This window comes from Gopherus flavomarginatus, chromosome 7, assembly GCF_025201925.1.
Source record: "Gopherus flavomarginatus isolate rGopFla2 chromosome 7, rGopFla2.mat.asm, whole genome shotgun sequence".
NCBI lineage: Eukaryota > Metazoa > Chordata > Testudines > Testudinidae > Gopherus > Gopherus flavomarginatus.
The window spans coordinates 99,343,873-99,361,630 of NC_066623.1; the positions used below are offsets into that span (position 1 = coordinate 99,343,873).

General features: G+C 40.5%; 1 protein-coding gene across 1 annotated transcript in view; it reads right to left on the reverse strand.

The window, feature by feature from the left end:
* Positions 1 to 789: 789 nt before the first annotated feature.
* The window catches only part of ATG4C (autophagy related 4C cysteine peptidase), an 81,026-nt gene continuing 64,057 nt past the window's right edge, over positions 790 to 17,758 (reverse strand). The window contains exon 12 of the mRNA XM_050962054.1: positions 790 to 1,722. Within this exon, the coding sequence (XP_050818011.1) occupies positions 1,687 to 1,722 (36 nt within the window). The 3' untranslated portion in view covers positions 790 to 1,686. The remainder of the gene's footprint in view (positions 1,723 to 17,758) is intronic.

A 17,758-nucleotide genomic window follows, 5' to 3' on the forward strand; every position in this document is an offset into this window, starting at 1 on the left:
TTTCTGTGTTTTAAGCAGGAACAACTATTTCATGTAGCCAGTTGACTGACAAAGCAGCCCAGTATTTAAAAACAGCCCCCTTATTGTTCTTCCAGGTTAAAGAGCTTGGCGGGTGCTGGATGGAACCAAAATTGGAACCATCTATCTAAACCTACAAGAAATTTGGGGTTTCAGATTATATGGTATCTGGACGCAAACCATTCCTGGTTTGATTAAATGAAAGTCTCTGACCAAGAGATTTTCAAGAACAAAACTGCCCTGTTCTTGCCCATTTATAGCTAAAATATATCAAAACTCCACATAGCATGCATATATTTGGAATCACTTCCTCCCCCCTTTTTCCTTCTTTTCTCCACAAGGGGTCACTACAGAGCAGAGCTAGGATGACTTGAGAGCTCTTCAACCTAGAAAATATAAAGATTTTTTTTCTTCTATTTTAAGATGTAACAGTACTTTAAAATATATGTATTTCAAATTTAACTGTTCATGGTATTAATTATTATCTGGGAAATATCTTAGTGCCTTTGAAATGGGTATTATTTGTTTAGTGTTTATCTCAACTCCTTATCAAAAAGGGCAAGCTTTTAATATAAATGTGTTTCTTTTAATAAAATACAAACATAAAATGTAAATGCAATTGGAAAAAATATTGGATCTTTGCATAAGTGTACAAACGAATAGAAACTTTTAGAAGACCTTTTTGGGAAAAAAGCTTTTTTTAAAACATCAAAACGTGAGGAGGGGACTTTGTAATTTTTTAATCAGAAATTTAATTCAGCTGGGGATCACAAAAATATCAGAAACAACATCAGTGATCAAACTCTTGACACCCAGATAACATTTTTCATCTTTTTTTTCCATCTTGGTAGAGAGAAACTTCTTCGGCATTCACAGGCAAATGGCCTGAGAAACACAAGTAATTGACCATACGAAGTTTAAAGATAAAAACATTTTCTCATATGTAACTTTAAAAGTAATCATATAATTAATGAGTGAAAAACAGAGAGAAAGATTGCCAGAGATTAAGATTAAGCCCTGCAGAAAAGAATGTTCTAACCAGAAATTGGTTTAATTAATAGCACATTTTACATAATGATTACAGTGTAATTGCGCTGACTAGCAAAGTGTCATTAAATATATCCATGCTCCTTTACAACACCCTAAGGCTAAAAATAATGAGTTACATTGAAAATCACTATGCAACAGGTTCATAAATAACATTTAAGCCTATACAAGGCGAATACTTATAAATAATAAATATTTGCCTTTTGTAATTGAAGAAAAAATGACAGCCTTCTTTTTCTACTACCCTGTAGATTGTCATGTTATAATGCTGAAAAGATTTTTTCCCCTTGCATTCTCTAGAAAGTGTTGAATAATTTATTCAAATGCTAATATTCCACATAGCCTGACTTTGAGGAACAAATATTCCTACATAAAGAATAAATGCCAACTTGCTTATTACCAGCTTCGTTTTACTTTGCACTGTGCAGTCCCCAAAAAACTCTGACAGTCTATTACGTGTCAAATAAAGTTAGTGACCTGATTTTCTTCCTCAATAGTTGCATTCTTCTTTATTTAAAAATTACCCCTTCTCCCAAAATGTTCATCATGCTCAGAGCTGTTAATGCAGCAACAGATGCTTTGCAGCTCCAAAAAGGACGACATCATAAACTTGATAACTTTTTAATCTGTGGGTTTTCTCCAGTGAATCAGGAGTACCTAATAAAAACAGATTTGATTTCGTATTAGCAGTACGCTGACATTTGAAAGACCCCCAAATGGTTCATATTTAGCTAGCTTACCAAATCCAGCAACCTCTCCAATGTCAAAATAAAGTAACACAGTTTATGTGCAGGAGCATGATGTATGGACAGGAAATGTTCTTACACAAAGGGTTTTTCAGCTACCTTCAGCTTACACCAAACCAACAGAGGGCATGCTGATATCTATCCGTAAAGTGGTGATATTTGGGTATTCTCTTTCTAATGCTAGAAAGAGGAGTGGGGAAATATCTGTGCTATAAAGGGGAATATATGGCTGTCCATGAATATGATCTCATTGAAATGTACAATGATGCTCCACTTTTCTCTCTCTTTCTAGAGGGCTTCCCATGACCAGCCCGTAGACGCTGGCTGCTGTTCTTCTGACCCATTAGAGCTGACTCTTTGTCACCAAAAGAATCAGTTATTGCTAGTGAAATCAGGAGGATGCACCCACCCATGTGCACTGCCCCTGAACCATAAGTCTCAGGACACTCACATGACACTGTATCTATAACGCAATGCTAAGTTTCACAGCTTGTTAATCACAGATATTCACCTAGGCAGACATTGTAATGGTAATAGGATATATATGCCTGTCATGGGGTCCCCTCACCACTGGGACACCTGATCCTGGCTGCTCTGAAGATTAGTTCCTTCCAGGTCCGACCCTCCCTTCTGTTACTCATTCACACACACACCCCGCTGCCTCTTTCTCTCTGTCACTCAAGGTGCTCCCTCTTCGTGGCTTGGCCCTCCAGACAGATCACTGTGTGTTTTCCCTCTTGCGGAATATCAGTGTCTCCATATGAACTGTTTCAGGCAGCCTTCCCTTTCACTGCCCAGACTGTACCACTTCCCCGGTGACTGGTAGAGGAACCAGGGGCGGCTCCAGGCCCCAGCACGCCAAGCGCGTGCTTGGGGTGGCAAGCGGGGGGGGGGGGGGCGCTCTGCCGGGGCCGTGAAGGCGGCAGGCAGGCTGCCTTCAGCGGCTTGCCTGCAGAGGGTCCGCTGGTCCCGCGGCTTCGGAGGACCTCCGAAGCTGCGGAACCAGTGGACCCTCAACAGGCAAGCCACTGAAGGCAGCCTGCCTGCTGTGCTTGGGGCGGCAAAATGCCTAGAGCCTCCCCTGAGAGGAACCAGGGCCCACTTTTATTGCAGGTTCCAGGTCAGGGACCCTCCTCTAATCAGTAGCCAAGGTCTAAAACATCCCACCTTGCTGTCGTTTCACTGAGCCTTTTCCTACTCTGCCTCTCTCAGGTTCCCACTCCACCACCCTTCCTCCAGGTTCTGAATCCCCAGAGTTTCTACTCTCCTCCTGGGTTTCCTCCCTTCCTCCTCTAATGTCCAGAAAGTGGCTGCTGGCTTCTATGCTGCAGCCTTTTTCTGCTGCCAACTTCCCATCTTTATACTAGCCTGGCCTGTTCCTTCTCAGCTGGGCTCCATTATCAATCAGGAGTTACTTAGGCAACCTCAGATGTGGCCTATCCACTTAATTGGCCCCTTCTCAACCTCATTAACCCTGCCTAGGCTAGGACACCCTGTCACAATGCCATCTTTGCTGAAATGCTTAGGTAACTCTGTGTCATGGGAACTAGCTATTCTACACAGCAAAGTCACCAGCCCCAAACAGAGAGAGGCAGGTGTGGGCAGCAACAAAGTGTAAGTATGGAAAAAGTATTGTTTGATAGTAGGAAGAGACTGTGGCACATGGAGGTGATGGCATGTTCAGTAGGATGGGGCTGGGAGAAGGAGTCTCAGAATGGGGGGGCGAGCTTGAAATTTTGAAGGAAACAGACTCTAGTTAGTTCTAACCCACTCCTTCCCCCACATGTTCTCCACAGATAAACAAACACATCATCACTATGGAAACGGATTGCAATGTTCCCCAGTAAGTTGAAGGTCTGATTTACCACACATTTATTGCAGGAGTCCACAAAATCCTAACAAAAGCACTTTGCAAACCAATAACTATACAGAGATATCACAATATCAACCTCAGAAATGCAGCCACTTTTGAGATGCAATATGGCAGCTGTTTAGCATCAGACAACAACAGTACACTGCAGAGAAGAAGAATACCATGTCGACTTGAAAATGAAGCGGGAATTTGAGTAAACACCCTGGCTGTGGGTGACACTGGAATTGGGCCAATACACAGGGACAATCATCTCTGCTTTTCCAAAGGGGGCCGCAGGTATTTCTTGAAGTAGTTACAAGCAGATCTTGTTTTTATGTCTGATCCTAAAGATAAAACTTCATATTGTTTCAGTGGTTGGCTCTATTGCAAAAACACTAACAAATTTATTTTAAAGAAATCATCATTTTTACTGCTTTCTGTGTCACATCAAGATGCGCAGAAACATTATGACTTTACACAGTGGAAGCCAGGAAGACTGGAAACAACGTGAATCTAGACTGAGATGGCTGCAGCGATAATACTCTGCACTTACATCATATTTCAAAACCCTTTGTAAACATTAAGCAACACTCACAACAGCCCTGGGAGGTAGGGAAAGATTATTACCCCATTTTACCAATGGGGAAACTGAGATATATTTAACTGAGGTTAAAAGACAGGCCCGTCACCACACATCAAATCAATGGCAGAGCTAGATCAAAATTCAGGAGCTCCTAGCATTTGCTCAGTCTAAGACCAAGGCATTTTGGACCTCCAGTCACTGAAAGTATCCTGTGGCTTGATTATCACCAGTTTACACTGTTGCCAACTTTTCCAATTTTTTTGCTTTTCATTAAAGTTCCAGCTCCAGGAATCATGCATTCACATGGGAATCTTCACTTACGTTTAAAAAAAATGGTGAGCTTCTAGCCCTCACAATTGCAGAGAAAAGCTTAAAAACACAAATCCTAAAAGCTCAAAACACAGAACGCAATAAAGAAAACCCCTAAAATATATTATTTTAAAAACCTCATGATTTTTAAGCCAATATCATGATTCATTCACAATTTTGAATGCTTGGAGCCGGAGAATATGCGAGCATATAGAGATTCACCTATAAGGTAAATGAATACACTATGTTTGCCTGTTTGTCTCTCTCTATGCTCCTCAACTGACTTTATACCACTGTAGTGTCAGACCTTAGCAAGCGGGTATGATTGTATCATCCCCTAGTGACTACTGTCGACAGAAGCTATGAGCCTTATTCTGCTACTATACACTTGTGACTGTTTTGTGGCTCAGCTGTAGCTTTCGATTGGTTAATTACACCTTTTCTATTACTTTATATTCCTCCTAGGGGTTCTGATCCCAAATTACTAAACTACTGTTGGAGCACGCAACACCAAGTGCCTCCCCATGTCCAGTTTGGCAAGGGTGGACCCTTTCACACACACTCTTCTCACCAGCCTCCCCCCAGCTCCAGTCCCTGTCACTCCTTTCCATTGGTGGAATTTAAAAAAATAATTGAACTTTAAAAACGTATCCCTGCCTGATCCAGACCCACAGGACAGTAACAGAGCTCTAACAGCTGACAAAACAGCACTGCCCCTCTACAGCTAGGGAGCTGGATAGGTAGACGCGTGTGTGTGGACTGGGCTAGCGCCAGCACAGCCAATGTCATGACTAGCATTCTAGGCATGGCAGAATAGCACGGTGACATCAGCAACCTTTGCTTCCATGATTGTGGCCCTGATAACAGCTTCTTTCAGACTTGTGGAATAAACAAATGAAAACCATTTTTCATGCTCCATGCACATGAATCAGAAATCACCCAGAATCTCAAAGGCGATTGCAGACGTTTGTGAATGGCGTTTAAAATGCATTTCTTTAAATAATTTGCTCTTTAAATCTCATTTTTAATGTTTTAATTTAATCCAGATTCATTTAAAGAGCTACTTAACCTGAGAGGTTTAATTCATTAATCTGTGAAAAGTGGCTTGATCCAAAAGCCATTGAAGTCTTTGCATCAAGCCCTACAAAGCCAACTTTATTGTTTATATTCTAATTATGGATATAAACAGCAGCACATTTTGTTACACAAAAGGGAATAAATGCCAGTTAAATTAGAACATCTACATGTGCTTTGCTAAAGTCAGAGACACAATATTTGCATATAACTACAACAGGGCAGATTTTAGCCCTTAGACAGGCAGAGGAAAGATGAAGAGAGAATGTCTTCTCCTGTTTGTTCACTTCCACTGGGCAATAATATAATTTTCAGTCTCACGTCTCTATTTCAGACCACATATGGCAGTAATATTGGATCTTCACCATCTCAGCTTAACCATGACTAAACAGGTTGATGAATGTCATGCATCTTATCATCATACATGCATATTTTTAAATATAATTCACTTTTGATCTGCACCCTTGTGCAGTGGCGAATGAAAACAGTTACGATTTCTTCCACTGTCTGCCTTTAAATGTATTAAACAGCCCTGCTGTCAATAGATTATATTCTTGTACAATGATAATAGCCCAAAAAACTAAGAGGCCTTGTCAGGAATTGCAGTTGTCACAGTTTGATGCAAATGATTTTACTTGGTGTTCATCTGCTGCACAATCATCTCATAATCTGGATATACATCACAGCATGACATGTAAATTTCCTGCTACTCTGCTTTCATTTCCAGAGGCAGCAATCAAATGAAAACCATTCAACCTCACCAAAATGTATAAATAATTTTCATTCAAACATATTAACAGTCAAAATATGAGAATTTATCACAGAGTACTACGCCTTTTAAGAAGCAATAAAGACTTTACTTTTTAAGCATATTTCTACTTAGAAAAGTAATATGAACAGTAACTTGCAATTTTAAAAGAGGATTTAAAAGTCCGCATATAAGCCTAATCTTCAAACTTCAGTGTGCTGCTGGTGCTTTGCTACATATCTTGCTTGAAAAAAAAATTTTTTTTTTACCTGGAAAAGTACCAAACGAAAAACCTGCATCTGCATTGAAATAACTACCTCTAAAAAGAGAACTTACTAAAAATACTAGTATCACGCCAAATCTGCCATGTACAATAGATGCAAATATTACAGATACAAAGAACTGACATGAAATAACCTCTGATGATGTGACAATTAAACCATCCCTTTAGCTTATTACATTTTACTGCTAATGACAATCCATTCTGAAATGAAAACAAGCAGGTACAGCTGAAAATGATCTCCTTTAAATTCTGTTTTTGGAAAATCACAAATATCACACAAACTTCAGCTTGAATTCCAAGTAAACCAGTGCTAGCTGTCAATTACTTTGTTTCTGATGAAAGGAGATGAAGGTAACAATTGAAAAAGGAAAATATTTGCCCTAGCTGCCTGGCTGTGAAGTCAAATGAGAGATTAGAGTTTGGCAGCACTTTCCGGCTTCTTGGACCTGCCGAAGCAACGTTGAGTCTACTGTGAAAGTTCTAGGCCCAGGGTTAGGGAAATAAGAGAAATGCAGGCTGTTGGCTAACTCTCAATTAAAGCATGATCCTCTTCCTACTGGAGTCAAAGGGAAATAGCCATTGACTTAGTACTGTTGGTCTTGGCCCTTCACTCTAGCCTATCCTGCTATCGTTTTGGGAACTGTAAACGCAATTGTTTGCAAAAAAAATAGGGCCTAATGCTGCAAATACTCCTTACCAGGCATAGTGCTTATTGCCATCTGTGAGCTCAAAGGGTAGCAAGTGTTGGTGGAATCAAGGCCACAGGGAGTTAAATAGGCACCAAGAAGCAAAAGCTGTGCTGGAGCGATTTATTTAATAATCTAATCTTTTTCATCTTTCCAGCAGCAGACTGGCCCAACTGCCTGACAGTTCTGCCCAGCTCCATTCACTAAGGTGAAGTGTTGAAAACACTGACACCTAATAGTTGACAAAGAAAAAGGGGGGAGATACGCTCCCCTGCTTAGGAAAGGAATGCAAGAATGAAAGGCAGTTTACTGTTATTATTAATGATGGTGCATGGAAAAAATTGCCATCTCCTTTTAATTGGACACTTTTTTCCAAGAAATAGGTAAAATTGCCAAGATGATAGTTTTTCCCATTTTTCCAGTGAGTGTGTCGGAGAAACTAGAAGTGCAATAACCTGGGGTACAGCAGGCTCAGCCATCTGAAATAAAACTTTGCAGTACTAATGTTTTTGTAACTGCTTTCATATTGTAATGATATTTTTCCAAGCACTGGTTTTATTTGATCTTAAATACCTTTTTGGGAAAGTCCAGTGAGCTGACTCTAATAAAATCATGCTATTGAAAAAAGGTTTAAGTGGAATGTTCAGAATAAATTACAAAACTGCATGCAAGAATACCAGCTAGTGCTGCAATAAAAATCTGGAAATGAGGATTCTTGCAATATATTTTAAAGAAGTAGTATACTTTTTTTTTGTTCATTTTTTTCACTGAATGTTTCATAATAGGAAGCTTTCGCAACGTGAAAGAGAGTAAAGGAATAACGAATGAATAAAGTGCCCAAGAAATTGCATTTAAAAAAAAAAACTTTTTTGTGCTACAGAATATATTTCATATCATTTTCAATGACTTTTGGAAAGATCATAGGAAAAGTAATTTCGTTCTATTTTGCTGTGCCAAAATACCGACATTACATCATATTTAGGCTGTCAGATACTCCCCCTCCCCCAATATATTCAAGACCCTTTAAATGTAATTTTACATGGCTTTTGCATTAAGGGTTGGTATCAATAAAAGAAATAAGTCCAGTTTCCATAGCCCGGAAAATCCTGAAAATTCAATTTTGAGGGGCTTCCAAAATATATCTGAAGCTTTTCGCAGATTTCCATTTTTGCTCTGCAACAGCCAGCCCTATATTTTATGGTTTAATCCAACTCTAAGAGGTGAGCTGACTAGGGAAGAAGGGAATGATCAATATATAAGTATCATTTCCCTTTGTGTTTTACTGCTGCCAGGCCTCTCAAGAGAACTTGGAATGGCTTTGCCAATTGCAGCAAGTTGCCTCTGAGGTGTACAGCCCAAAACCAAGCGAAACTGGGACACTCTATAAAATCAACATTATTTTGAAAATATCCTCAGATGCTGGCAGATGCTGCTTTGGATAGGAACTTTCCCTTCCTTTCCCTAGCCAGCATGTCTTCTCCCAGTGTCTGAGGGACCTTCTGTGAACCTCATTCCTTACTGAGTTAGGGGCATAAAAACTCACCAGATGCCTCTGATGTGGCGAGTGAAGACACTTGCAGATCACTGAAATTTACTCATTTAGAGACACAAGGCCTGAGTCTGACCTCATGCTGATTTTACGCCTAAGTACATTCATTGATTACAATGGACTTACTCCTGATTTACAGCTGGGACCGGAATCAGGCCCATTCATTTTATATCTCAAATAACATGGCCACAAGGACAGTATGTCTTGCAGAAAAGCTCCTTGGTGAAATTAAACAAATCAAATCTCATTCATTGGAAAGCAGTTCCACATTTGTATAATTACGGAACTCTATAAACTTCTGTGTGTTTGAGGTTCATGAACTGATAGGGTCCTGGCGATATACCCTAAAGAGTGTGCAAACCAGAAAGAAGGGGAAATGAAGCAGGACTAAAACAGATGCACAGTGCGCCTTCATTGGAACAAGGCCCACGCTGGATAGTCATGTCAATTACATAGCTGTCCTGATTAATATCTGTCTAGTTATCTCAGATATTTGTACATATATAAATCATCAATCACCACAATAGCTTGGTGCTAAAATGTAAGCTCTGCTTTTGCTATTTTAAGGTTCATTTTATGGTTTGGGTTTTTGGATTTTGATTTTCTATCTGTCCCAAAGAAGGGTTGTATATATACAGACATGTATACAATAGACATGGCTCTATCAATGACATTACTGTATTGTATTGATCAAAAACTTAGCACTAGAAATATTAGTGACATTCTATATTAACACACTGGAGCTCACAATTTCAGACCTGAAAGGGAGAATGTTCTTGTGAGATGAATTTGGGGCTGGGAGCCAGGAATTCGGATCCAATCTCTGCTACTGATGATCTCTGTGACCTAAGTCACTTAACTCCTCAGTTGTCCCATCTCGAGTGATATTTGCTTCTTTATCTCACCTTACTGCTGTAAGTATTAATTCACAAATATTTGTGCAGGGCTTTGAAAATGTAAAGCTCTTATTGTTCACCTTATTTAACAGCTGTTAAACACCACATAACTCCTTGGCACTGGCCAAATGTGTATCTATTAAATGAGAGACAAGGTGGGTGAGGTAATCTCTTTTATAGGACCAACTTCTGTTGGTGAGAGAGTCAAGCTTTCAAGCTTACACAGAAGTCTTCTTCAGGTCCGGGAAACTAATTCAAGGGCAGGTCTACACTTAAAACACAGCAGCTATGTGGGTACAGCTGCACCCTTGTAGCACTTCAGTGAAGACACTACTATGCCAACAGGAGAACTTCTCCCATTGGTATAATTAATCCACCTCCGTGAGATGCAGTAACTATTTCAACAGGAGAAGGCCTTCCATCGACATAGTGCTGTCTACACCAGGGGTTCGGTCAGTATAACCAAGTCATTCAGGGGTGTGGATTTCTCACACCCCTAAGTGACATAGTTATACTGATGTAATATTGTACTGTAGACCTGGCCAAAGTGTCACTGCTAAATGCAAGGTCTGAACAGATTGTTTAGTCTAAGTAGTTATCACATATTTCAAGGGACCATGCAAGGTAAAATGACCTATTAACACCCTCCAGTCATAGGAAGGAAAGGAAGTGAGAGGGGAGAAAAACATAGCTGGGAGTGGGGATTGTTAGTGGATTACAGATTGTTATAATAAGCGATACATCCAGTGTCTCTGTTCAGTTCATGATTTATAGTGTTTAGCAAAGTTATGAATTTAAGCTCCCACGCTCATCTTTTGAAAGTGTTGTGCAGGTTTCCACTGAGGATACAGAGTGATCTATCTCTTTATGAAAAGTGTTCAACCACAGGTGAAAGGGTGTTTTTGTCTTTTATCATTTTTCTGTGCAAGTTCATTCAAGAGTGTGGTGATTGTCTGGTTTTAAACCACATAGTTACTATTGGGGCATTCAGTGCACTGGATGAGGCACACTACAGGTTGTGATAGGCATGTGTAGGACCCATGGATCTTGAAAGGGATATTGTGGGGGGTGTTGATCAATGGAGATATGTCTGCAGGTTTGCATCTGTTGACCTGGCAAGTTTAGTGCTCTTTTGAGTTGGTGGTCCTGATCTATGGTTTCATTGGAAATCTCTGGATAGATGACTTAAACTGCTTCATAGATTTCCACCACAACTTCAACAACCACCACTCATCCATTAATCCCTCTCAGGAACATTCCTACGCTAGCATCCACTTCCTGGACACCACGATCAGCTTCAACAGTGAAAAGCTACAGACAACTACATACAAGAAGCCCACTGATCATCACACCTAACTTCATAGATTCAGTAACCACTCCAAACACACCCAGAAATCTGTTATCTACAGCCAGGCACTCAGACACCATAGAATATACTCCAAGGAGTAAGTCCAGGATATACACCTTAACACACTCAAAACTACCTTCACCAAACAAGGACATGCCACCAGAGAAATAGGTCACACCATAGAATGGCCCAACTAAATACCCCAAGAGAACCTACTTCAATACAGAAATAAAACCCACTCAGATCACACACCCTTAGTTGTCATCTACCACTCTGCACTAGAACCCATATGGCGTATTATCAAACAACTACAAACTATACTCCTTGGGACTCCATCCTGAAAGAAATCTTTCCTGAACCCCCTCTTCTAACCTTCAAACAACCCCTCAACCTCTCCAAGGTCATCATTAGAAGCAAGCTCCCCATCGCCTGTGCACGAACACTTCTCACAAAGCAATCATTCTATATCTAACCTCTCAGTCCTCATCCTCAAAGAAAACCTACACAACACTTTCAACAGACAAGCCTGGGAGCTGAATCTTGTCTCTCTCACCAATAGAAGTTAGTCCAGTAAAAGATATTACCTCACTCATCTTTTCTCTCTCATATCCTGGGACCAACACAGCTACAACAACACTGCATGTATCTATTACACGGTTTGTGTGTAAGTGTGCCTATTAAGCAGGAGTGATTAGCATTTGCTATCATTAGGCTTCTCTGTAAGATGATGCAGTAAAGCAGACATCTCATTTAACCAGGTCCCAGCTATTGCAGTGTACTGTGCTGTACTAAAAATAAAAAAATAGTAAAACTTGTCTTGGGATAGGTTTAGCTTTCACAGCAAACAGGTATCCTTGTCACACAGTAAATGATTTCTTTGCTGCCAGCAGATGCCACAGTGTTTGTTGGAAGCATATGCATAGGCACATTCAAAGATGAGACACCCACACATTTACAGTATAGCTAGCCACACAAAAATTCAGGGAACAAATAACAAAGTCCTTAATTCTTCAGGACAAATTCTATCTCCACTCACACCACTAAATATCCATTGATTTCAATGGAGTTAATCCAGATATACATTGGTGTAAATCAGAGGAGAATTTGGCAAGACATGGAGAATCCATCCACCCTTTAAAGATAAATGGGACTGATTCTCCTCTCATTTACACTGATGTAAATCAGGAGTAACTCCACTGATATCAGTGGACTTACACTGGTGTGAGAGGAGAATCAGACCGAACAACCAAACTTGAACACCTCTTGCTACAGGTAGCTGATCTGTAAAGTGGCATTGCCAATTACCTTCAAGGAGGCCATTCATCTCTCTGCAAGCACACAGCCTTAGGCCTGTTTCTCCACCTTGTGTAGTCATCTAAGCTGAAGAAGAGCTCTATGTAGCTTGAAAGCTTGTCTCTTTCCCCAGCAGAAGATAGTCCAAAAAAAGATATTACCTCACCCACCTTGTCTCGCTAATGTTTGGAATGGACTGGAGTGCAGGACTTGGGTTTCATCTGGAGTTGAGGAGTGTGGCTGGAGCAGGCAAGCAGCAGCTTAGTTCACAGTTAGGCTGGAAGGGGATGGGATCAAGTTGTCTGGGAGATGGACTGATTCATGAGATCTTATAGGAAGCTCCCAGCTGGCGTTTGAAGCTTCCTTCTCAGTGTGAAGAGCTGCAGCAGTCCTGCCAGAATCCCTGCTGAAGCATAGCTCTATGGGATGGGTGGTGGTGGCAATGGGTTGAAATGCTGCACTTTCCAGCTCTGAAGGAAAAGTTCCCCATGGAAACTGCTGAATGTCAAGAGAAGAAGCAATTGTCTTTATGGAGCAACTTTGCAGTGTCCAGTTCTAACGCACACTTTTTATGGGGAATAAATACATACTCCACAAATTTTAATGATCACTCATATTTTTATTTCAGTAGCTTAAATATTTTTCTTTCAAATCTAGAAGGTGAAGTGAGAGGTGCACTTTACGCCACTAACACCAGTGGTCTCTACTGGTTGATTTGGGTGCCCCTAGAGGATTTTGTTGCAATACAAACCTGATGGACCAAGGAGCACGGAGCATCTTCCTTGACAACCAATAATGTGGAGCCTTAGGCCCTGACTCTGCAATCAGATCCGTGTAGGCAGTCTCTTGCATTCATGTTGATGTCAATGATGTTCCACACAGGTGCCAGCGTCCACCACACTATTCCATTTGTAGGACTGGGAACCAGGACAGGAATGATCTTTGGTGGGCGGGATCTGAAAGTGGCTAATAAGGAAGCCTTGTTTTAACGATTTGGGACCCCTGCTTCTTCCCTCTCATTCCCAAGATAGCAGTGCTGTGAGAGGAACCATAGTGGGAAGCCAGGCAGCAGTTGTGTGGGCTTTTCTCTCCCTCTGGTATCTGTTAGGGGTGACCAGAATACAAGCCAGTCCTTTTGCACTGGAAGGAGGCTCTCCATGAAGCAGGACAACTGCACTGTAGGCAGTTAGTTTCCTCTCCCTTCTGCAACTTCTAACATCCTTTTCCAAAATGTACTTTCAGTGAAAATATTTTCCATTGAAGGGTTTAATTTATAACAAATGGAACAAAAGCTCAGGCTGTGCTAGGAAGCAGATGGCGCAAGAAAAGGACTGAAGGCACTTAAGTTTCCCATCCTCAACTCCTCACCTCTATGCACCTCAAGCCTTGCCTACAGTGCAGCCTTCATCTTCTCCTTCTTCCAGTGACTACACTCTACCCTACGCTGACTCTGCTTCCAACCCCTTCTCCCATGCCACTCATTATGTACACAACTCTGTCCCACACCTTGTGCACCAAACATCCATCCTGATCATTCAAATCTCTCAGAAAACTGATTTCTTACATGAAACTTCGCTCTAAAACCAATTCTGCACATCTCTGTCTGACTAGATTCATAGATTCTAAAGCCAGAAGGGACCATTGTGCTCATCTAGTCTGACCTCCTGCATAGCACAGCTCATAGAACCTCCCCCAAAATAGCTCCTACAGCACATTGTTTAGAAAAACATCCCATCTTGATTTAAAATCTGTCAGTGATGGAGAATCTAACATGACCCTTAGTAAATTGTTCCAATGATTATTTACGCTCACCGTTAAAAGTTTACACCTTATTTCCACTCTGAATTTGTCTAGTTTCAACTTCCAACCCTTGGATCGCATTATATCTTCCTCTGTTAGACTGAAGAGCCTATTATTAAATATTTGTTCCCCGTGTAGATACTTAAAGGCTGTAATCAAGTCATCCCTTCACCTTCTCTTTGTTAAACAAAACAGACTGAGCTCCTTCAGTCTAAAAGGCATGTTTTCTAATCCTTTACTCATTCTCGTAGCTCTTCTCTGAACTCTCTCCAATTTATCAACGTCCTTTTTGAACTGTAGGCTCCAGAACTGGACACAGTATTCCAGCAGTGCTAAATCTAGAGGCAAAATAACTTCTCTACTCCTACTTGAGATTCCCCTGTTTTCACATCTCTGGATCACATTAACTGTTTTGGGCATATCATCACACTGGGAGCTCATATTCAGCGCAGAGGTGATGGGGGTGGGGGACATACAGAGTCACATTCCCTCCCTCCCACCCCCATATTTGCTGCTTGGCTTGTACTGAGCATGCTTATACACACTGAGCATGCTCAGTAACACTGCTGAAGCCAGCTGCCCTCACTCTGTCCTCCTCCCCCATATCAACAGGCACAGGTCTTCTCTGTTCAGATGATTATTCACCAAAAACCCCAAATGTTTTTGAGAGTCACTGCTTCCCCAGATAGAATCCCCCATCCTGGAAGTATGGCCTATATTATATGTTTCCAGATGTACACATTGACATTTAGCCATATCAAAACACATATTGTTTGTTTGTGCCTTAGATATAGATCACTGTAAATGAGTGGCTTGTCCTCTTCATTATTTACCACTTCCCCCAATTTTTGTGTCATCCATAAACTTTATCAGTGATTACTTTGTTTTCTTCCAGGTCATAGATAAAAATGTTAAATAGCTAAGGCCAAGAACCGATCCCTGTAGGACCCATTGGAAGCAGACTCACTCAGTGAGGGTTCCCTATTTTCAGTTTTATTTTGAGACCTATCAGTTAGCCAGTTTTTATATCATTCTAGTTTTTGAATCAAAATGTCACATGGTACCAAGTCAAATGCCTTACAGAGGTCTAAGTATATTATATCAACACTGTTACCTTTATCAACCAAACTTGTAATCTCATCAAAAAAGATATCTAGTTTGATAGGCCCTATTTTCCATAAACCGATGTTGATTTGCATTACCTCCTTTACTTCATTATTAATCAAGTCCTGTATCAGACACTCCATTATCTTGCCCAGACTGATAGGCTTGTAATTACCCATCATCCCATTAGCTTTCTTCCATTCTTCTGGAACTTCCCCAGTGCTCCAACACTTATTGAAAATCAACATAAATGGTCCAGAGAGCACCTCAGACAACTCTTTTAAAACTCTTGGATGTAAGTTATACGGACCTGATGATTTAGAAATGTCTAACTTTAGTCACTTCTGTTTAACATCCTCCAGAAATACTAGTGGGCTGGAAGGAGTGTTATGCCCAAATACAGAATAGAAATATTTATTGAATGCCTTGGCCTTTTCTGCATTATTATTGATAATTTTACAATTTCCATCTAATAATAGACCAATACTATTGTCGGGATTCTTTCTGTTCCTAATATATTTTAAAAACTCCTTCTTATTGTCCTTAACTCTGCTAGCCATAGAGTGCTCCTTGCATCCCTTGGTTTCCCCTATCAATTTCCTGCAATGCCTAACTTCTGGTTTATATTCCTTGCTATCAACTTCCTCTTTCATCTATTTGTTATATATTATTTTTTAAAGCTTCCTTCACTTCTTCTCTAAACCAGTTTTTTTTTTAACCAGTACAGTATCTTCCTCAACTGGGGGACTATGGCTTTTTGGGAATCTAGTAAGGTGTCCTTAAATGATTCCTAATTATAGCTGGCCATTAAGGATCAAGTCCTCTTCCTAATGGAATCACTGGCAAAACTCTCTGTCTGTCCAATTTGGGGCTATATGACACACAAACCAAACTCCCCCCCCTTCTCCCCCCCTGCCCGAACTGCTGAGCATCCTTGACTGAAGCCAGGAAGGACATGACCCCTCTGAGTGTTATTCTGTAAGCCCCTTAGGGCAGGGATGTTTTCACCTATGTTTGGCAGAGAGAACACCAAATGCAATAATGGCCCTCAATAAATGGTTATTTATTTACTACTATTATAGCAGCTAAGACAAAAAGATGACATGCCCCAAATTACTTATAATCTCAGTAATAATGTGACCATTCATATAATCTAGATACCATGGAGACTGGACATTTAGTACAGATTTATCAGCTGTTGTAAATCCCTTCTTTAGTCTATGTTACAGAAAGTGTTAAGAGTTGTGGCATTTCTGAGTTTTGGGAGAAGAGATTTGCCACTCTGCAGGTGATTAGGGCACTTTCAATATGACACCATGTTCTTTGGAGGCTAGTCTCCAATCATGGAAATATTTACTATAATTAAGGCCAAGATTTTTCCCTGTTGATCTCTGCTCCTTGTCCCCACAAACCACTTAAGACCTGATACTCTGCACTCAAACAGCAGTTCTGGTAGATTTTAAAGATTTTTTTTTTTTTTAAATCACAGACAGACAGATGGGGTTGCAGTGACTCTTGCCAATGTACAACAGTCATTGTAACTATTGGGGCTACTGTGACATTAAAAAGGTAACATCATGGTACTAAACTACAATGTATTAGAGACAATTTTTTTATAATAGCATCATCAGTGCCTTGCCAACTAATAATGCTCACATGTTTCTAATGATGTTCACTTCATATAAGTGCCTATTTATATACTATAATGAAAAATACTGTGTAGAAATTATATATTATTACACACAAAAAAATACATGAAAAGAACACTAAGATTGCACCAAGAAGTTGGAAATGACAGAATTAATTTTGACTGTTCACCCTGAATTTGGTCCCCTTTTGCCTATGAATTATGGTACAGTCTTTATTTACATGATCACCTACTATTTTTTCAACAGGACTCCGACCTTATTCGGTGCACAGAATGGACCTACTTGAGGGATGAATCAAGGAGGCTGTTTTCTATAGGTCCATTGAATATCTGACTTTGCAACCGTAACAATATTCTTTTAATGTAGGCGGTGTTTGTTTAATTTCCTCTTTGAAGGCTTATGTAATTTCCTAGCTTTTTAAAAGAGCAAATTGAAAAAACAGGAATTCCATCATTTGGCATCAGATTAACACCCGCATGGGTTATCAGCTGGGTTGGAACCTACAGAGTCACTGCACAGCCCGCTGCCACGAGCTAATGGAGTAACGGTAGCAGTAGCAGATTGTCATGCTGTATGTGAACTAGCGCTGGAACGGGGTGGGACATTTTGCCAGTGGGTTTCTCAGATATTTGCTGACACAGAGGCATGATGAGACTCAGGAAACTTGGGTTCCATTCCAGGATCTTAAGGGGAGTGTATTCTAGAGTACAGCCTCTTCCACCCCAAGCTTGACTCCTTCCTGCCCCATCCCTTCCAGCCTGTCCCTGTCCCTG